The 22,769-nt window shown below is 40.9% G+C and overlaps 1 protein-coding gene across 4 annotated transcripts; it reads right to left on the bottom strand.

Moving 5' to 3' along the window:
- Positions 1-2,193: 2,193 nt before the first annotated feature.
- On the bottom strand, positions 2,194-22,394 carry lysmd4 (LysM, putative peptidoglycan-binding, domain containing 4). Of its 4 annotated transcripts, none has more exons than XM_021598220.2 (3): positions 21,985-22,394; positions 10,272-10,550; positions 2,194-3,415 (listed from the first exon to the last, which is right to left on the bottom strand). In XM_021598220.2, the coding sequence occupies exons 2-3, from the start codon at positions 10,536-10,538 to the stop codon at positions 2,834-2,836; spliced, it is 849 nt and encodes a 282-aa protein (XP_021453895.1). In that variant the 5' UTR covers positions 10,539-10,550; positions 21,985-22,394; the 3' UTR covers positions 2,194-2,833. The 4 variants fall into 4 exon arrangements, with proteins under 4 accessions (XP_021453895.1, XP_021453903.1, XP_021453889.1 ...); XM_021598228.2 differs by lacking the exon at positions 21,985-22,394 and adding an exon at positions 14,642-14,876 and having other exon boundaries at positions 10,272-10,547; XM_021598214.2 differs by lacking the exon at positions 21,985-22,394 and adding an exon at positions 14,642-14,875.
- Positions 22,395-22,769: the final 375 nt, after the last annotated feature.

The raw sequence follows: 22,769 nt of genomic DNA, 5'->3' as shown, positions 1-22,769 counted from the left end.
CTCCTGCATGATCTACAGCAGTGTTTCCCAACTCCAGTCAAGGATGATCAATGGAAACAGGATGTGCCTAAGCTCAATTGAGTCTCATAGCAACGGGTCTGAATATGTAAAAACGTAATACATTTACAAAAATGTAAAAAAACAAAACTTTTCGCTTTGTCATTATGGGGTATTGTGTGTATATTGAAGAGGGTAACAATACATTAAATCAATTTTAGAATAAGGCTGTAACTCAATTTTTGTTGTAGCCCCAGACAAGCACACCTGATTCAACAAAAGTTTGTCTGGGGCTACAACAAAAATGTGTGCTGTTGGGGGTACTCGAGGACTGTAGTTGGAAACACTGATCTACAGGTTGGAGAGTTCACTAAAGCAGAGTGGAATTAAAATGACTATACATGTACAAATATCAACCTATACAGTATGTATCACTGGACATTTCTTTTTTGGTAGGCTTACAAACATTTTTTGCAATATAAGGGATTAATCCTTCAAAGTCCTTCAAATTTTAACAAACTTGCTTTAAAACGTCAAGATTTCAGTTTTTTTAAAGGGTTTGAAGAAGGCCCAACTTGAATCAAATACAATACTCTGAAGTCCTACTGTGCTTTTGTCTTAATCTAAAACAGTATAGGGCATAAAGTAAATGCATTTTTCATCCAGGAAAATGATTGAAGGTATGTACTATTTTTAAATCCACAAATAAATGCTTCAATAAATAACACCTTCAATAAATAACACCAAATGACGTTTTTTTTTCCCCCATTTAAAAATGTATTAAACTGGTGGATTATAAAAACGGTTTAATATTAACTCAAGTTAATAACTTAATGCATTCACACTGTTTTGGATTTAAATGGAACAAAGACAATAGCAATATCAGGCTACATTTTTCCAGGAGTAACATTAACTGATTGGCACAAAGAGTGAAAGCACCTGATTGAAATGGATTGTGACTACTAAATATAAATGCCAGCTTTGCTTTCTAGTGGGTGCTTATACAGTGCCTTTAGAAAGCATTCGCACCCCTCAACTTTTTCCACATTTGTTGTTACAGCTTGAATTTAAAATTGATTAAATTGAGATTTTTTCACTGGCCTACACACAATAACCCCTAATGTAAAGTGAAAAATGTTTTTCAAAATGTATATGAATTAATAAAAAATGAAAAGCTGAAATGTCAAGTCAATAAGTATTCAACCACTTTATGGCAAGGCTAAATATACAGAAAAATATAAACGCAACATGCAACAATTTCAAAGATATTACAGTTACAGTTCATATAAGTCACAGATTCCTTAAAATAAGGTAGGAGCGTGAAACATAAATCTGATGTGACCACCATTTGCCTTATGCAGCACAACATCTCCTTCGCATAGAGTTGATCAGGCTGTTGATTGTGGCTTGTGGAATGTTATCCCACTCCTCTTCACTGGCTGTGGGAAGTTGCTGGATATTAGATCCAGAGTATCCTAAACATGCTCAATGGGTGAGTATGCAGGCCATGGAAGAACTGGCCTTTCAACTTCCAGGAATTGTGTACAGATCCTTGCGGCATGGGGCCGTGCATTGTGCTGAAAGATGAGGTGATGACGGCTAATGAATGGCACGACAATGGGCCTCAGGATCTCATCACGGTATCGCTGCATTTAAATTACCATCAAAAAATGCAATTGTGTTTGTTGTCCGTAGCTTATGCCTGCCCATACCATAACCCCACCATGGGGCACACTGCTTATTACATTGACATCAGCAAACCGCTCACCCACATGACACCATACATTTGGTCTCCGGATGAGAAGCCGGTTGGACGTACTGGCAAATTCTCTAAACCAACGTTGGAGGTGGCTTTGGTAGAGAAATTAACATTAAATAATGGTGGACATTCCTGCAGTCAGCATACCAATTGCACATTCCCTTAAAACTTATGTGGCATTGTGTTGTGTGACAAAACTGCACATTTTAGTGGCCTTTTGTCCCCAGCACAAGGTGCACTTGTGTAATGATCATGCTGTTTAATCAGCTTCTTGAGTTGACACACCTGTCACGTGGATGGATTATCTTGGCATAGGTGAAATGCTCACTAACAGATGTAAACAAATGTGTACAAACTTTCAGAGAAAAGCTTTTTGTGTGTATGGAACATTTCTGGGATCTTTTATCTCAGCTCATGAAACATGGGACCAACACTTTACATGTTGCGTTTATTTTTGTTCAGTGTATGTTCAGTAGTAGAAATTTGCTTAACAAGTCACAATACGTTGCATAAACTCGATGTGTGCAATAGTGTTTAACACTTTTTTTAAATGACTACCTCATCGCTGTACCCCACAAATACAAGTGTCTGTATGGTCCCTCAGTCGAGCATTGAATTTCAGACAGATTCTGTCTGTGTCTGTCTCTCTCTCTCTCTCTCTCTCTCACACACACACACACACACACAGAGGAGGTTTTCCAATGCCTCGCAAAGAAAACAAACATCTCTATAAAATGGCACTACATTTGGACATGAAGACTAACAAACACACATATTTTACAATCTGTTCAGAATGTTTAAGCAAGTCCGAAACTGAATATCCATATTCAATTGCAGTTGTAAGGTTGTCACAGAGCAAACGTGTTAAAATGTTTTCAAAATAATTAGCAAAGAAGAAAGAACCGTTGACTGGATAAGTCAGACATCTAATAAGGCACACATCGGAAACCATGAAGTCCAATGTCTGTGGTAAAACACATCCATACTACAACTTCAATCTTTTGTAAAGAAATGTTACACAACAACACTTCTTTGATGACCTTTAAGCAGAACACTGGTTTGGTTCTTAAATTGACGTTAAGCATGAAGTCCATAGACATTCTTTCCCTGAACTATGTGTTTGGTTCGTTCAGACTGAGGGACATTTTCCTGGCTGCTAAAAGTGTTCCTAGGGCTTTCTGTGCCGAGGACTGTCCCTGAGCTGTTTGAGGTCGCTACAGCAGCAGGCACTCCAGTGTCTTGTGTTTTGATATAAACAACATAAAAGACAGGCAGGATAATGCCTATCAGGAGCATGGCCACCACAGCGTTCCACCACTGGATGCCCCAGTCTGCTCCATAGCTGGTCAAGCGCTGGCCTCTGTAGCCCAAAATTTGTGGCCGCTCTGTGGCCTCTAAAAAGACCTCATTCTGTGCATCTGTGATTTGAATCAGTCTCTCGATGTCATGATCCACTTCCTTGAGGAAGTCAGTGTATTCCTGTAAATGTGGCCTACCAGATGAGCTGGCTGTAGGTCTGTCCTGTGGTGTGGATGAATTTGAGGTTCTGTGTTCTGTGTTAGTCAATAAGCTGTGTTTCTTCACAGGGATTTTGATTGATTTCAATGCAAACATATCCTGTTCCTGAATCAGGTTGTTCACCCTCTTTATGTCAGCCACCTGTTGAGAGGAAGAAGAGTCAATATTGGCATAATGTGAGCACACATTATCAGTAGCCTATGCAGACACATACAGGTAACTCAAAATAAGGAAAACACAAGTACATGAGGGAAACATATTTTGAAAGAAGTTGCTTCCACAGATGTGATTCCTGAATTAAGCAATTAACATTCCATCATGCTTAGGGTCATGTATAAAATGCCCAGTTGCCCATTATTTTGGCTTCCAGGGCTAGAAGAGATTTCAATGACTTTGAAAGTGGGAGCTCAGTCTACCCCCTACTTTTTCGAACATTCTGTTAAAAATCGCGCAACATTTCAGCGTCCTGCTACTCATGCCAGGATTATAGTATTGCATATGATTAGTATGTGTGGATAGAAAACACTCCGAAGTTTCTAAAACTGGTTAAATAATGTCTGTGACTATAACAGAACGTGAACAGCAAGCGAAATCCCAAGAAAAACCTGGTCACAAAAACCACAGAAAAGTATTAATCCGCCAGTCTCTGAATTGTTTATTGCAAAAATATATAGCAGGGAGCTTGCAGTTCCTACAACTTCCACACGATGTCGCCAAAAACGTCATTTTCATTGACAAAAATCCTTTGTGTAATGACAAATAGATCCTTCATTTCGTCCAGCATACAGCAATCAATTTTGGAAGAGAGACAAAGGACATCGTTTTCTTGAGTAGCTGCTATTGAATACAGATCGCCCAGTGATCAATTTGATCGCTTATTAACGTTTACAAATACCTAAAGTTGGGTTACAAAAGTAGGTTGAAGTGTTTTGTCAAAGAATATAGGCAACTTATATAATTTTTTAAAAATGACGTTGCGTGTTGGAAGGGAGCTTTTTTCCTGAACCAGACAGGCTATACAAATGGATATTTTGGGCATACATGGACGGATTTAATCGGGAAAAAGACCCAATTGTGATGTTTATGGAACATATAGGAGTGCCAACAAAGAATATCAAAGGTAATGAATGTTTTATATTTTATTTCTGCGTTTTGTGTAGCGCCGGCTACGCTAATTATTTTGTTTACGTCCCCTTCAGGTATATTGGGGTGTTGCATGCTATCAGATAATAGCTTCTCATGCTTTCGCCGAAAAGCATTTAAAAAATCTGACTTGTTGGCTAGATTCACAACGAGTGTAGCTTTAATTCAATACCCTGCATGTGTGTTTTAATGAACGTTTGAGTTTTAACGAGTACATTTAGCATTTAGCGTAGCGCATTTGCATTTCCAGGTGTCTAGATGAGACATCTGCGTCTCAGGTAGGAGCAAGATTAAGGGTGTGTGTGTGTGGTCCCCAATTCAAACGTTAAAGAAGTCAATCAGTCCACAGAATCAGTCCACGGACCCCGAACCAAACCAAATGTAGCATGCATTGAATCACCGGTTCACATTTTTTTGGGGGGGGCTCATATTACATTATTTTTACCTTCCAAAAACAGGCCTACCTCTCATCTTTTGTCAACTGATGCATCCTCTCCTTCAGTGTCAAACTGCATATAATGGTGTTGACATTGAGCTACAAGTCATTTTGCATGCCGAACAACCCCAGGCAATATCAGTAGCCTACTCAAACTGAGCACTGTGCCCAGCTTCGAGCGCTTACCAACGCAATGTAGGCTTGCGTGATGTTAAGCATTATTAGTCGAGTGCCAACTACGGATATTAACGGTTAGCCGGTCATGCTTATCAGTCTATAGGTTAATTTGCATAATTTCGTGGAATTAAAATTGGTTTAAGAATTCAACAAATCTCAGTCATGAAACAGGAACAGTGTCTTGGTTGAACGTAAATATTATTTTGACGTTTGTTAACAAGTTAATGGGGGTTGGTTAGTCTGCAACAATTGATAGACATTTGCATCCCTAGTGACAACCTATGCAATTTATTGTTAACTATACGCTGTTGAAAATGGTGTTTTACTGAAATAAAAGTAAGCTACTGGAGACAACTCTTCTGGCGATACCTGCTGAACAGGGCTTACAATAGATTTATTTTGATTGTTCCAGTTCACCATCAGAAATAGTTTTGCTTTAAACAATCAGTGTATATGCCTATTTTTAGATATGAAATGATCAGCACTACCCTGTATAACGAGTACAGCAATCCCTTTTGTGAGGTACAGTGCATGGCCGAAACGAGAGGAAATCACTAAACTTCAGAACCGTAAAAACTACTCTGAGATGGTTTGAAATCTAAAGGTGTGCTATAATATGCTGTTCATCGACTACAGCTCAGCATTTAACACCATAGTACCCTCCAAACTCGTCATTAAGGCCCCGGGTCTCGACCCCACCCTGTGATACTGGGTCCTGGATTTCCTGACGGGCCGCCCCCAGGTGGTGAGGGGGCGGCCCTCCTGTACTCCCATGACTGCGTGGCCATGCACGCCTCCAACTCAATCATCAAGTTTGCAGACGACATTACAGTGGTAGGCTTGATTACCAACAACGACAAGACGGCCTACAGGGAGGAGGTGAGGGCCCTCGGAGTGTGGTGTCAGGAAAATAACCTCACACTCAATGTCTATAAAACAAAGGAGATGATCGTGGACTTCTGGAAACAGCAGAGGGAGCACCCCCCTATCCACATCGACGGGACAGTAGCGGAGAAGGTGGAAAGTTTAAGTTCCTCGGCGTACACATCACAGACAAACTGAAATGGTCCACCCACACAGACAGCGTGGCGAAGAAGGCACAGCAGCGCCTCTTCAACCTCAGGAGGCTGAAGAAATTTGGCTTGTCAACCAAAAACACTCAAACTTTTACAGATGCACAATCGAAAGCATCCTGTCGGGCTGTATCACCGCCTGGTACGGCAACTGCTCCGCCCACAACCGTAAGGCTCTCCAGAGGGTAGTGAGTAGAGGTCGACCGATTTAATCAGAATGTCCGATTACAAGTTTTCATAACAATCGGAAATCAGTAATTTTTGATGCCGATTGACGATTATTATATATTTTTTTACACCTTAATTTAATCTTTATTTAACTAGGCAAGTCGGTTAAGAACAAATTCTTATTTTCAATGACGGCTTAGGTGGGTTAACTGCCTTGTTCAGGGGCAGAACGACAGATTTTTACCTTGTCAGCTCAGGGATTCGATCTTGCAACCTTACGGTTAACTAGTCCAACGCTCTAACCACCTGCCTCACGAGGAGCCCGCCTGTTACGCAAATGCAGTAAGAAGCCATGGTAAGTTGCTAGCTAGCATTAAACTTAATCAATCATAATCACTAGTTATAACTACACATGGTTGATGATATTACAAGTTTATCTAGCATGTCCTGTGTTGTATATAATCGATGCAGTGTGCATTCGCGAAAAAGGACTATCGTTGCTCCAACGTGTACCTAACCATAAACACCAATGCCTTTCTTAAAATCAAGATAGTAGCTACTACAACAATTGGATACCACGAAATTGGGAGAAAAGAAAAAATAATAATCCAGGCTAGCAGGCAATATTAACCAGGTGAAAGTGTGTCACTTCTCTTGCGTTCATTGCACGCAGAGTCAGGGTATATGCAACAGTTTGGGCCTCCTGGCTCATTGCGAACTAATTTGCCAGAATTGTACGTAATTATGACATAACATTGAAGGTTGTGCAATGTAACAGGAATATTTAGACTGATGGATGCCACCCGTTAGATAAAATACCAAACGGTTCCGTATTTCACTGAAAGAATAAACGTCTTGTTTTCGAGATGATAGTTTCTGGATTCGACCATATTAATGACCTAAGGCTCGCATCTGTGTGTTATTATGTTATAATTAAGTCTATGATTTGATAGAGCAGTCGGACTGAGCGATGGTAGGCACCAGCTAGCTCATAAGCATTCATTCAAACAGCACTTTCGTGCGTTTTGCCAGCAGCTCTGCTGTTTATGACTTCAAGCCCATCAACTCCCGAGATTAGGCTGGTGTAACAATGTGGTGTGAAATGGCTTGCTAGTTAGCGGGTTGCGCGCTAATACCGTTTCAAACGTCACTCGCTCTGAGACTTGGGAGTAGTTGTTCCCCTTGCTCTGCATGGGTAACGCTGCTTCGAGGGTGGCTGTTGTCGTGTTCCTGGTTCGAGCCCAGGGAGGAGCGAGGAGAGGTACAGAAGCTATACTGTTACATTGGCAATACTAAAGTGCCTATTAGAACATCCAATAGTCAAAGCTATGAGTATGTGAGTATGATTTTTAATGACTTAAAAATCATACAATGTGATTTTCTGGATTTTTGTTTTAGATTCCGTCTTTCACAGTTGAAGTGTACCTATGATAAACATTATAGACCTCTACATGCTTTGTAAGTAGGAAAACCTGCAAAATCGGCAGTGTATCAAATGCTTGTTCTCCCCACTGTATATACTGTACTCTATACCATCTACTGCATCTTGCATTCATATATTTGTGTACATATTATTATTCATTCCTTTACACTTGTGTGTATAAGGTAGTTGTGAAATTGTTAGATTAGATGTTAGATATTACTGCATGGTCATTAGCATAAGCATTGCGCTACATTCGCATTAACACCTGCTAACCATGTGTATGTGACATAACATTTGATTTGATATAGCACTATAGGCTATTCATTGGCTAAGTCATAGCTCATTTGTAAAAATATTGATACATTACTAGCGCTAACACTTAATCTGCCTACATAGTACATACACATACAGTATATCACAAAAGTGAGTGCACCCCTCACATTATGTAAATATTTGAGTATATCTTTTCAAGGGGCCAACACTGAAGAAATTACACTTTGCTACAATGTAAAGTAGTGAGTGAGCAGCTTGTATAACAGTGTAAATTTGCTGCCCCCTCAAAATAACTCAACACACAGCCATTAATGTCTAAACCGCTGGCAACAAAAGTGAGTACACCACTAAGTGAAAATGTCCAAATTGGGCCAAAATTGTCAATATTTTGTGTGGCCACCATCATTTTCCAGCACAGCCTTAACCCTCTTGGGCATGGAGTTCACCAGAGCTTCACAGGTTGCCACTGGAGTCCTCTTCCACTCCTCCATGACGACATCACGGAGCTGGTGGATGTTAGAGACCATGCACTCCTCCACCTTCCGTTTGAGGATGTCCCACAGATGCTCAATGGCCAGTCCATCACCTTTACCCTCAGCTTCTTTAGCAAGGCAGTGGTCGTCTTGGAGGTGTTTTTGGGATTGTTATCACGTTGGAATACTGCCATGCGGCCCAGTCTCCAAAGGGAGGGGATCATGCTCTGCTTCAGTATGTCACAGTACATGTTGGCATTCATGGTTCCCTCAATGAACTGTAGCTCCCCAGTGCCAGCAGCACTCATGCAGCCTCAGACCATGACACTCCCACCACCATGCTTGACTGTAGGCAAGACACACTTGTCTTTGTACTCCTCACCTGGTCGCCGCCACACACGCTTGACACCATCTGAACCAAATAAGTTACTCTTGGTCTCATCAGACCACAGGACATGGTTCCAGTAATCCATGTCCTTAGTCTGCTTGCAAACTGTTTGTGGGCTTTCTTGTGCATCATCTTTAGAAGAGGCTTCCTTTCTGGGACGACAGCCATGCAGACCAATTTGATGCAGTGTATGGCGTATGGTCTGAGCACTGACAGGCTTACCCCCCACCCCTTCAACCTCTGCAGCAATGCTGGCAGCACTCATACGTCTATTTCCCAAAGACAACATAAGGATATGACGCTGAGCACGTGCACTCAACTTCTTTGGTCGACCATGGCGAGGCCTGTTCTGAGTGGAACCTGTCCAGTTAAACCGCTGTATGGTCTTGGCCAGTTTCAGGGTCTTGGCTGCAGCTCAGTTTCAGGGTCTTGGCAATCTTCTTATAGCCCAGGCCATCTTTATGTAGAGCAACAATTATTTTTTTTAGATCCTCAGAGTTCTTTGCCATGAGGTGCCATGTTGAACTTCCAGTGACCAGTCAGTATGAGGGAGTGTGAGAGCGATGACACCAAATTTAACACACCTGCTCCCCATTCACACCCGAGACCTTGTAACACTAATGAGTCACATGACACCGGGGAGGGAAAATGGCTAATTGGGCCCAATTTTGTTGCCAGCGGTTTAGACATTAATGGCTGTGTGTTGAGTTATTTTGAAGGGACAGCAACTTTACACTGTTACACAAGCTGCACACTCACTACTTTACATTGTAGCAAGGTGTCATTTCTTCAGTGTTGTCACATGAAAAGATATACTCAAATATTTACAAAAATGTGAGGGGTGTACTCACTTTTGTGATATACTGTACATAATTTACATTCACACACACTGATCCAGCTCAGAGGCCTAGCTCATGAACTCCATCAGCAGAAGACTTGAATTTACAATGGAAATTATGTATATACGCAAACGTTAATGCATCGAATCGATTCGTTCTCTAATCTAACCAAATTGCATCGAATTGTTTCAAGCTAAAACGTTTTGTTCCTTTATTGTAGCCAATGTATCTACATAGATACATATTGAATTGTCTTTAAAGGGAAAGATGCACATCACTATTGAAAACTTATGGGAGATTCAGGAGCAGCACCTGACACCGCATTTTCCACCACCATCAACAAAACACCAGATTATAGAATTTTCTGTGGAAGAATGGTGTTGCATCCCTCCAATAGAGTTCTAGACACTTATAGAATATTTTCCAAGGCACATTGAAGCTGTTCTGGCAACTCGTGGTGGCCCAATTCCCTATTAAGACACTTTATGCTGGTGTTTCCTTTATTTTGGCAGTTACCTATATGTACAGTGTCTGACGTTAAGTGTACTGTACAGTACACTATGTACAGTTTGCTGACAGCAAATAAATGGGCTCAAGGACTTACCTTGCAGCCATATTGCAGAGCAAGTTTGTTGAGGTTGTCTCCAACCAATACATCCTGTTCTAGCAGCATGAGGCTGCCCAGTCTGTCCTGGTCCGGCTCCTGCCGCCCCCGGGGCCAAAGCGCCATCACATTGAACTCTTCTTCCTCTGAAGAGCCTGCAGAGTCATTTGGCTGGCCGTTCCTGAACATGTACACCTGGCCATCTACACTAGCATGGACATCCACTGGGGCCTGGAAGGCCCGGGGAACAAGGTCTCCTCTCCGCATCACAACTAGCTACTTTAGGTGGAAAGAAGACACAAAATTATCAAGTGTGATAAGGGTTTTATAATAAGTAGCTTGCTATGTAAACTGAATACAAAAATACCAATGAGACTGTTTCTATAGCTAGTGCACAGACAATCACAAGTACATTGTTTGAACAGTAAGTTGCTAAACTTTAATTCCCTTATTTTTTATATTCTTCATTAGCTCAACTGACATCAACATTACAGGAATGAGTTTACCTTTACCAAAGCCACTTATAACCTCTCTAAATTGAGAGCTACCTATGCCTTTACTAGCTATAGCTAGTCTACTCTTAGACACTGTTACGCAAGATATGTGACGATAACGATATTTCTACACTTTGTTACAGGGCAGCTTATACAAAATGCTTCCATAGATTCTTCAACTAACCTGCTCTTGGCGATACCTTTTTTTCCTGAATCAAGAACGAAAGGTTATCCTTTAGAATGTCAGTGCCCAGTTGCATGTGGTTCTACAAAAAACAGAAAACTCAGAAAGATATTAAATCCATGTTTTGTACCACGTGAGGAGGTTCCTCGCCATCTTAGCTGCCGCACATCTAGCATTTCCCAACATCTTTTCAGGAACTAGTCGTTTCCATGAGACGCAGCAACGTGAAGATGACAGCACGTCACATTGCGACCACTCCAAAAACCTTTTTGTTTTCATTTTTTATTTAGTACAAAAAGTTGTCACCTAATGTCATGTCTTTTTGTCCCTTTAAAAAACTTTTTTGGAGTGCTGCCATTTCCCAATGTTTCTTGAACTTGGGATTTAATTTGAAGTTAATGTCATATGGCAGAGCACCCAGCTATTAAAATGAGGCCGCGCCCATGTTACCCACTCAACTCAAAGATATTAAATCCATGTGTTCTCTGGTTTTTGTAGAACCACCTGCAACTGGACACCGACATATTAGATAACACTTTTCCCCGAATCAAGAACAAAGAAAGTATCTCCAAGAGCAGGTTAGTTTAAAAATATATGGTGGTGTTTTGTATAAGCTACCCTGTAAAGTTAAGTGTGGAAACATTGCTAGCTAGTTATCGCATAACCCATTCATAGACGCTAACTGCTTTAGTGTCCTTTGATGACGTATCTTCTGTTGAATTCCACCTTGTAGTGCAGTCTTGTTTAGGCCTCAGCTCAGGCATCCCCATCTGGCGTTGTGTAGACTTTAGTTTTTCAGCACCTACTGTGCTCCTGTGGAAGCATTCCACAGCTGCTTTCACTTTGTCCACAGTGGGCTTCAACTTCAGAGCATCTCTTACAATCAGGTTGATTGTGTGGGCAAGACATGGATGATGGGTCCATTTTAACATTTTCATGGCTTTGGTTATGTTAGCTGCATTGTCGTTAACACAACAAACTACTTTTCCATCTACTTGTCATTCTCTGGCCACTCAACAGTTCCTCTGCCAAGTTATCTGAGGTGTCTGTCGCTGAACTCAAAGCAGTCCAGAAGACAGTTAGACATTGAAAAATCTTCAATGAAGTGACATGTAACAAGTGGTTACCCTTGATGTCCAGCAGTCAGTGGTAAGGCTAACTGCAGGAGCTTTTTGGACTCTTTCCTGCACTGAATCCTGTGTGCTCTTGTACAGTCGTGGAATAAGTGACTTTGAAAGGGTTTTCCTGCTGGTAATTGCATACATTGGATTTAGAGTATTGCTACAATTTCTAAAACCTCTATCCTCCACAATCGAAACAATTTGCTACAGACATAGACTTTGGCATAAAGTGGTCCGTAGAAGACTGCATTGCTGTGGGACGCGGAGTAGGCCTACTTGACTGAGTGGATACATCTCCACGTGTGGAGGTGCTGGGTCGACCACTATCACTAGCAGGCCCGCTAGTTTCTCAAAGCTCCGCTACAGATAGCTTCACAGTTGGGTGCACAGTTCGCATATGCCGGTGTAGGTTGTGCATAGAACCGGCTTTATATGAGATTTTGTTTTGGCAAATTCTACACTGTGCTCTAACATCTACATTTTAAAATGCATCCAAATGCTACTGTGCTTCAGACTAATTTTCCAGCTGTTGTTTTCACAGCTTTCCTTCCTCTCTCTACTCGGCTGCTAAGTGTGTGACTGAGTGAGTTGGCTCGGCCCTACCTCACGCATCTTTGGTTCATTGTTTGACACTGTGTTTGACAGGAACAACAGGTGAGAAGTGTGAGAAGAAAGCCAGAACGAATGTGTGTGCGCTTGAGCATTGGGCATTTTTTTTTAGTTATTTTAATTAGTTAATTATATTCATATCTTAATTGTTTTATATGTTTATAAATAGATTTGGCTCTTCTGATATGCGAGCCGGCTCTTAGAGTCGACTCGTTCGCGAACGACCCATCACTAATAACTGGAGAGGAAGTGTAGTTCGTCAACTGGATGCACACAGAGCTTGTAGATTTGTGCAAAACTACTACAGTAAGTATCTTTATTTGAAAAACATTCTTGCTGACATGACAGATAAGCGGCACATCAGCATATGTTTCGAAAACAATGATTAGACGTTTCTAAACCTTTAAACACAACTTCGAAATTGTAGTTCACACCGAGCCAACCGTGGGCGAATGTAACCGCTAAAACTATACTATGTAAAGTTAAGGGTTTTTGAGAGCTGGCTAGTTATCACATTCAATTTACCTAGTCAGACCATGCAAAGTTGCATACATGCAACAGACAGTCCTGAAACTAGTCTAGATGTGTTATGAATTAGCTGAGAAATATCAACTCCAGGTACAGTCGGGCAAAGAAGTATTTAGTCAGCCACCAATTGTGCAAGTACCTCCCGCTTAAAAAGATGAGAGAGGACTGTAATTTTCATCATAGGTACACTTCAACTATGACAGACAATGAGAAAAATAAATCCAGAAAATCAAATTGTAGGATTTTTAATGAATTTATTTGCAAATTATGGTGGAAAATAAGTATTTGGTCACCTACAAACAAGCAAGATTTCTGTCTCTCACAGACCTGTAACTTCTTATTTAAGAGACTCCTCTGTCCTCCACTCGTTACCTGTATTAATGGCACCTGTTTGAACTTGTTACTTGAACACTATAAAATACACCTGTTCACAACCTCAAAACAGTCACACTCCAAACTCCACTATGGCCAAGACCAAATAGCTGTCAAAGGACACCAGAAACAAAAAGGAACGAAGGAGTGGCTTCGTAAGAAGCATTTCAAGGTCCTGGAGTGGCCTAGCCAGTCTCCAGATCTCAACCCCATAGAAAATCTTTGGAGGGAGTTGAAAGTCTGTGTTGCCCAGCAACAGCCCCAAAACATCACTGCTCTAGAGGAGATCTGCATGGAGGAATGGGCCAAAATACCAGCAACAGTGTGTGAAAACTTTGAAGACTTACAGAAAACGTTTGACCTCTGTCATTGCCAACAAATGGTAAATAACAAAGTATTGAGATAAATAAGTATTTGGTCAATAACAAAAGTTTTTCACCATAATTTGCAAATAAATTCATAAAAAATCCTACAATGTGATTTTCTGGATTTTTTTTCTCATTTTGTCTGTCATAGTTGAAGTGTACCTATGATGAAAATTACAGGCCTCTCATATTTTTAAGTGGGAGAACTTGGACAATTGGTGGCTGACTAAATACTTTTTTGCCCCACTGTAGATACATAACTACCTGGAGTTGAGATTTGTCACCTAGCTTCTGTACCTACTAGTTATACATGTGACTAGCTAACGTTAGCAACAGGTCAGACATGAAGTTTCATAAAAACTATGACAATCGCTTGCAAGCTACTATACATACTATCAAAACGAAAACAGATTAACAAAATAACCAGCAAGTTACGTGGCGACTGGTACGTAGCTAGTAACAGCTAGCTGTTTAAGTTCGATAACAGGCCGAATATATTATGACCTTGCACACTTAACGTTACTTGCTTCACTCACGGACTGTGGACGTGACATTATAGTAAGCCTAAATTACCTTAGACATTACAGTAGCTAGCTTGAACCAACTGTTTATCAATCAATCTAAAACATTTTTTTTACAAAAGACGTTTAATCATTTCAAATCAGATTGGCTAATAAAGTTTGAGCTTGCAACTCACCTTAAAAGTAACTCGTCCAGTTTTCCCATAGTGTCAAATCCCCCGCAATTCTCACTTTTTACAGAGCTGCAAATACGGGACTCTCCTTTCAGCTTTGGGAAATCCAGTCTAAGGCATAGTTTTTCTTCTTCGTGTAGTTTTCCGGCAGACTAAATTCTTTGGTCGTTTTTCTTCTTCGATGAGATTTAACGGCGGTTGACATCCAAGAAATGTTGAGTTACCGCCACCTACTAGAATGGAGTACAACTCCCTTATACTTTGCTTGAATTGTAAAAAAATTAATTAACTACAATCTAAAACTACACTCACAATATATATATATATATATATATATATATATATATATATATATATATATATATATATATATATATATATATATAAAATTGATGTTGTGGTGGCAGGTGCAGAGAGGTGTTTGGGTGTGCTAGACCTGACATCAGAGTTACAGGGTGTTTTGAGTGGTGGTGTCCCATCCTTTCAAGGCTGCTGGCCTGAAGTAGGACTAAATAGTGGAGTATAGTGTTTATTTTACATATATATGTATATAACAGCCTTGAAATAGTGGAGTATAGTGTTTATTTTTTATATATATATATATATATATTTAGTCCTACTTCAGGCCAACAGCCTTGAAAGGATGGGACACCACCACTCAAAACACCCTGTAACTCACACCCAAACACCTTTCTGCACCTGCCACCACAACATCAATTTTCTGCAACTTATGTTCCATCCCTATAGTACAGTTGATCACCATTGCTATAAATGCAAAAAATGCAATCTTACTGAAACATATATCACTTGTTGGTTTATCACTCTGTACTGGTACAGATCTACTATTCACACCACTCCTCTTAGGATCCCTCCCCCTTGACCCATCTTCCTCTACTATCTTCACTGCCTCAGCATATGACAACTTCTGCACTACTCGAACCCTGGAAACCTCAACCTGCCTCTCTTGCACCAGACATTTCTGATCCCCTGCCCCATGGGCACCCCTACAATTAACACATACCACTACTTTCCCCAATGCTACACATTCCTTTGTCTCATGCCATTTTGCACATTTCTCACACCTAGGAACGTCCCTCCTACACACTGCTGCAACATGCCCATAAGCTTGACACGTGTACCGACGTAATGTATTTGGCACAAAAGCTCATACAGCATAAGTTATATATCTTAACATCACGTTGTCAGGGCAAAGAGTCAACATCAAAACTCAAAACAACAGACAATGACTTCTGTTTCACAACTCATGCCACCCTGTCTGACCTGTCTGTTTGTCACACCAAACAATGAGCATCACAAACACCTGGAATCTTCACATTTAGCTTTCACATTTACCACTACCCGAGTAATCACTCCTTTCAATGGCACCCTTTTCTTGAGAGTAAAAATATTCACATCTCTTGCCCCCCATTCATTTAACGTGGAGCAGCTGCTCCATCTTACCAGCAGAAACACAAACAATTATCACAAGACCACTTCTGTTTACCCTCACCAATTACACAGCACCCAATTCTGTTTTGACCCACCCTGAAACCACAAATGAATCAGCCAAAAGGCAAGGGTCCACTTTTTCCAAAAACTTCAAGCCTACTGTCACAGACTCATCTTTATCCTGACCCTCGGTGCAAGCCTCAGGCTCCGAGAACTTCACCACACCTACCACCTCCAATACTTCACCCTCATACACTTCCATTTCTCCTCCGGTCTTCAGCTCACACTGCTTACACTTTCTACCATTCTTCTTTTAACAAACCATTTCCCTTTTCCCAGCATTTTTAACCAACTCAAGCAGGCCAGGTCATCTGATACAGCACTCCATCACTCTCCTTCTTGGTCAAATAGCCCTTACACAGCCTGGGGATGTGTTTTGGGTCATTGTCCTGTTGAAAAACAATGATAAACCCACTAAGCACAAACCAGATGGGATGGCGTATCGCTGCAGAATGCTGTGGCAGCCATGCTGGTTAAATGTGCGTGCTTCATTGTGGGTGTCCTGTAATAGTGGATTCTTTGCAGCAATTTAACATTGAAGGCCTGATTCACGCAGTCTCCTCTGAACAGTTGATGATGAGATGTGTCTGTTACTTGAACTCTGAAGCATTTATTTGGGGTGCAATTTCTGAGGCTGGTAACTCTAATGAACTTATCCTCTGCAGCAGATGTAACTCTGGGTCTTCCTTTCCTGTTGCGGTCCTCATGAGATCCAGTTTCATCATAGCACTTTATGGTTTTTGCGACTGCACTTGAAAAAACTTTCAAAGTTCTTGAATTTTTCCGCATTGACTGACCTTCATGTCTTAAGGAATGATGTACTGTCGTTTTTCTTTGCTTATTTGAGCTGTTCTTGCCATAATATGGACATGGTCATTACCAAATCAAATTATCTTCTATATACCACCCCTACCTTGTCACAACACAACTTATTGGCTCAAATGCATTAAGAAGGGAATTAATTCCGCAAATGAACTTTTAACAAGGCACAACTGTTAATTGAAATGCATTCCAGGTGACTACCTCATGCACCTGGTTGACAGAATGCCAAGAGTGTGCAAAGCTGTCATCAAGACAAAGGGTGTCTACTTTGAAGAATCTCAAATATATAATATATTTATTTGTTTAACGCTTTTTTGGTTACTACAAGATTCCATATGTGTTTTTTCATGTCTTCACTATTATTCTTCAATGTAGAAAATAGTAAAAAATAAAGAAAAACCCTGGAATGAGTCGGTGTTATATACACTACATGGTCAAATTAGTGGATTCAGCTATTTCAGTCACATCCGTTGCTGACAGGTTTATACAGTCGAGCACACAGCCATGCAATCTCCATAGACACACATTGACAGTAGAATGGTCTTACTGAAGAGCTCAGTGACTTTCAACATGGCACTGCCATAGGATGCCACCTTTCCAACAAGTCAGTTTGTCAAATTTCTGCCCTGCTTGAGCTGCCCCGGTCAACTGTAAGTGCTGTCATTGTAAAGTGGAAACATCTAGGAGCAACAACGGCTCCACCGCGAAAAGGTAGGTCACACAAGCTCACAGAACTGTACTGCCGAGTGTTGAAGCACATAGCTCGTAAAAATCATCTGTCTTCGGTCGCAACACTAACTACCGAGTTCCAAACTGCCTCTGGAATCAACGTCAGCACAAAAACTGTTCGTCGGGAGCTGATGGAGGAATAATGGTCTGGGGCTGTTTTTCAAGGTTCAGGATAGACCCCTTAGTTCCAGTGAAGATAAATATTTAACACTACAGCATACAATGACATTGTAGATGATTCTGTGCTTCCAACTTTGTGGCAACAGAGATCGGTGTGGAAGAGCTTTACTGGCCTGCACATAGCCCTGACCTCAGCCCCATCAAACACCTTTGGGATGAATTGGAACACTGACTGAGCTAGGCCTAATCGCCCAACATCAGTGCCCGATCTTACTAATGCTCTTTAGGCTTAATGGAAGTAAGTCCTCGCAGCAATGTTCCAACATCTAGTGGAAAGTCTTCCCAGAAGAGTGAAGGCTGTTCTCGCAGCAAAGAGAGGACCAACTCCATATTAATGAACTTGATTTTGGAATGAGAAGTTTGATGAGCAGGTGTCTACATACTTTTGGCTATGTAGTGTACAACATACCCCTTCTCACTACTTTGGCACCAACAGATCCTACAACAGGCCGTCGGTCTGGTTGGCTGGAACGCCTTCTCTCAAAACCCACTGTAGTTCTTCTGCACCAAAATCTGACACCCATAAACTTCTCTGCTGCTGCTACTATCAACCAAACTTTCTGGGATTTCCTTTCCATCTGTGCGGTACAATTAATGACCATAGCAATAAGCACCAAGATGGCAACCTTACTAAAGCACAAACTGTTCGTGTCACTGACCTACTACTCACAGGGATCCTCTCAGGCTCCTTCACCCTTTGCCCACAATCCTCTACTTTCCCCACTGCCTCAGCATATGATACTTTATGCACTGCTCTCACCCTGGATACGTCAACCTGTCTCACTTGCTCAGGTCATTCCTAATCCCCCAGCAACATGAGCAACCCCACAATTGAAACACACCACTTTTTCACCGAAACTACACACGCCTTTGTCCCATGCCCTCCTGCACACTTCTCACACCTCGGAATCTCCCTCCTACATACTGCTGCGACATGACCATAAACTTGGCCCCTGAAATAACTTAGTAGGATTGGAAAACAAAAGCTTTCACGGAATAACTTCGATGCCCTAGCATGACTATATCCGGCAAACCCTCTGCATCAAAACTCAGAAGGACAGTCAGGGTCTTCACAGTCTCGCGCTCCTCGCCAACCCTGTCTGCATCCCACAAAACTTCAGTCGATCCACACTCAACGCCACCCCAGTTATCACTCCTTTCAGCAGCACTCTGCTCTGGAGAGAAAGGAGCACACAGCTCTAGTCCCAAGTTGCGAAACACGCAATGCCCTCTCCCTTTGAGCAGCAGAAACACACACACACACAAAAAAAAATCATAAGTCAATTTCTGGATAATTTGACCTAATTGACAGATCCCAGCTCCTTCTTCACTCGGCTGCATACCACAAATAGATTGGCCGAAAGGCATGGATCCACTTTCTTCACAAATCATACTCCAACTGGGCCAGAGTCATTTTGGACATTTGCTTGATAGTTGGAGCAAGGCTCAGAAGCCTTGACCTCACCTGTCGGCGCAGGTTCTTCCTATTCACTTTTGTCAGGTTCAATTTCCATTGACTGCTCAGGGTTTTCAGGAGAGGAGCATCCATACCCCTTGATTTATTCCACATTTTGTTGTGTTACTGTCTGAATTCAAAATGTATTAAATAACAAGCGAGTGAGAACATGCTTTTAGAAATGTTTGCAAATGTATTGAAAATAAAATACAGAAATATAACATTTACATAAGTATTCACACCTGAGTACATTTGGCAGTAATTACAGCTGTGAGTCTTTCTTGATAAATCTCCAAGACCTTTCCACACCTGGATAGGGTGTCACGTTCTGACCTTTATTTCCTTTTGTTTTGTCATTATTTAGTATGGTCAGGGCGTGAGTTGGGGTGGGCAGTCTATGTTTGTTTTTCTATGATTTGGGTATTTCTATGTTTCGGCCTAGTATGGTTCTCAATCAGAGGCAGGTGTCATTAGTTGTCTCTGATTGAGAATCATACTTAGGTAGCCTGGGTTTCACTGTGTGTTTGTGGGTGATTGTTCCTGTCGCTGTGTTTGCACCAGATAGGACTGTTTTGAGTTTTCACATTTCTTGTTTTTGTTTGTTTGTTAGTTTGTTCATGTGAAGTGATTGATTAAAACATGAATCAAAACAACCACGCTGCGCTTTGGTCCGCTTTGGTCAATGGAAGAAATCCCTTACATAGGGCAACATTTGCCCATTTATTATTTTCTAAATTCTCTGTCAAATTGGTTGCTAATCATTGCTAGACAACCATTTTCAGGTCTAGCAATAGATTTTAAACAGAATTTTACTCAAAACTATAACTCGGCCATTCAGGAACATTCACTGTCTTCTTTGTAAGCAACTCCAGTGAACATTTGGCCTTGTGTTTTAGGTTATTGTCCTGCTGAAAGATCAATTAATCTCAGAGTGTCTGGTGGAAAGCTGACTGAACCAGGTTTTCCTCTAGGATTTTGCCTGTGCTGAGCTCCATTCCATTTCTTTTTTAACCAGAACATCTCCCCAGTCCTTAATGATTACAAGCATGCCCATAATATGATGCAGCCACCACTATGCTGAAAATATGGAGAGTGGTACTCAGTAATGTAATCAGTAATGTGTTGTCTTGGATTTGCCCCAAACATAACACTTCGTATTTAGGACAATTATTTTTGCATTATTACTTCAGTGCCTTGTTGCAAACAGGATGCATGTTTTGTAAATGTTTTATTCTGGAAAGGCTTCCTTGTATTCACTCTGTCAATTCGCTTAGTAGTGATGAGTAACTACAATGTTGTTGATCCACCCTCAGTTTTCTTATCACAGCCATTCAACTCTTTAACTGTTTTAAAGTCACCATTGGCTTCATGGTGAAATTCCCGAGTGGTTTCCTTCCTTTCTGGCAACTGAGTTTGGAAGGAGGCCTGTATCTTTGTGGTGACTGGGTGTATTGATACACCATCCGAAGTGTAATTAATAACTTCACCATGCTCAAAGGGATATTCAACGTCTGTTTTTTTTATACCAATCTACCAATCTTGGCGATGCATTGGAAAACCTCTCTGGCCTTTTTGGTTGAATCTGTGTTTGAAATTCACTGCTCGACTGAGGAACCTTACAATTATCTGTATGTGTGGGGTATAGAGAGGTAGTGATAGTGAGGTATTGATTCATAAATCATGTTCAACACTATTATTGCGCATAGAGTCCATGCAACTTATTATGTAACTTGTTAAGCAATTTGTTTTAGGCTTGCCATAACAAAGGGGTTGAATACTTATTGACTCATGACACTTCAGGTTTTCAAGTTTAATTAATTTGTAATGCAATTTGAAAAACACAATTCCACTTTGACATTATGGGGTATTGTGTGTAAGCCAGTGACAAAATATAAATTGAAGTCATTTTAAATTCAAGCTGTAACACAACAAAATGTGTAAAGTCAAGGAGTGTGAATACTTTCTGAAGGCACTGTTATTATCTTTCCTGTACCTGACTCAAAGGAGAAAGTACACGGCTTGTATTTCGCAGACGTCGGTTTGTAAGATTTGTACTTCACGCCCTTCTTTCGGGCCTCGCATAACGTCTCCATCCAGTAACTGGTTTCCGGGTGGTCTTTTGACCAAACCAGAAAACCCCTGCAACAGTTTAAGCCAATCATACTCTTAAAGGCATTCATTGAATCATGTTATTCTCAGTCAAACCAGTTACTTACTGTTCAGTAAGTTCACATTTTGAGGTAAAAGAGTGAAATTACTTTGACAGGGTGAGATTATCAATTACTGAATGAACTATTTAATATTGTCTTGCCTTCCCTGTGGATAGTTTTCAATGCAATGAAATACTTGTATTTCTTCACGTCAGTAAGAAAAGATCAGCAGTATACCTGTGCCAAATCCCCCAGGACTGTAACCCAGAGAGGAAGAAGTGAAGCGAGAGAGTTTAGTCCGCCAAAAAAACACAACACTTTTATGGAGGTCAATGAGAGTGTCGGGTTTGATGAACAAAATATGTATTTTCAAATTTGCTACTTGAGGCTTATTTGATCTAATCGAAGTTTAGTAATCCTTGGGTTGTTACGAATGCACTGATATAACTGTATACACACGGCATTTCGGCAACTTAAATAATAATAATAATAATACTTACGGAGTTGTGCTGGTTGTTCACGTGTACCTGCCCTCTCATTGGCTAGAATGGTCCCACCTCCCATCCCGCCTGTCTTCCATCTTTGAGGACTTGCATTTCCATCACTAGAGAGGTCACTCGACTATCTTAGATCATCTTTGCTGTAACATAACATCCCGATTAGAGGGAGGGCAGGAGCCGCTCACAGGTAGGCTTGAAAGTTGATCAGGACCCGGGAAAGAAAGTAAGCCTAAAACATAAAAAAAAATATATATTACATGGTAAATTATTAACACTAGTGCGTAACTGGACTATGTAACTAGGACTCTTTAAAAGTAGGGTGATAAGAAAATAAAAGCTGATGGTGTAAAATCAGCTTAAAATCCAAGTTGCGAACAAGCCAACAACTGAGTGGCTGCTGATCTGACTTCTCTGGACACCTCTTCCCGACAGCTAAAGGTCAGAAGTTCTGCGCATGTGCGGAATTCTCTACTTTATGCAGTCTCTGCTCTACTTGTTCGGCTGCCCAGAGAACAGGCTACTCTGGCGTATGGTGGATTAGCTGAATGAATGTATGCAAGATCACATAATGAGTGTATTCTACATTACAGAGCCAAAGATAATAGCATAGTTGTACAAAAAAACATTTCTTATGAGATTTCAGGATGATTGTGCAGCCGGTCACTTCTTTTTCTCATGCGGCCAAAACTCAACAGTGCGTGCCAAGAGGCAAAATATGTGCTGCGATTTAAACAAAATGCAGGCATGCCACAGTTTAACACCATCTAATTTAAAATTTGCTCACT

The sequence above is a fragment of the Oncorhynchus mykiss genome, chromosome 1 (genome assembly GCF_013265735.2).
Source record: "Oncorhynchus mykiss isolate Arlee chromosome 1, USDA_OmykA_1.1, whole genome shotgun sequence".
Lineage (NCBI taxonomy): Eukaryota > Metazoa > Chordata > Actinopteri > Salmoniformes > Salmonidae > Oncorhynchus > Oncorhynchus mykiss.
This window is presented reverse-complemented; position numbering and strand designations above follow the sequence as displayed.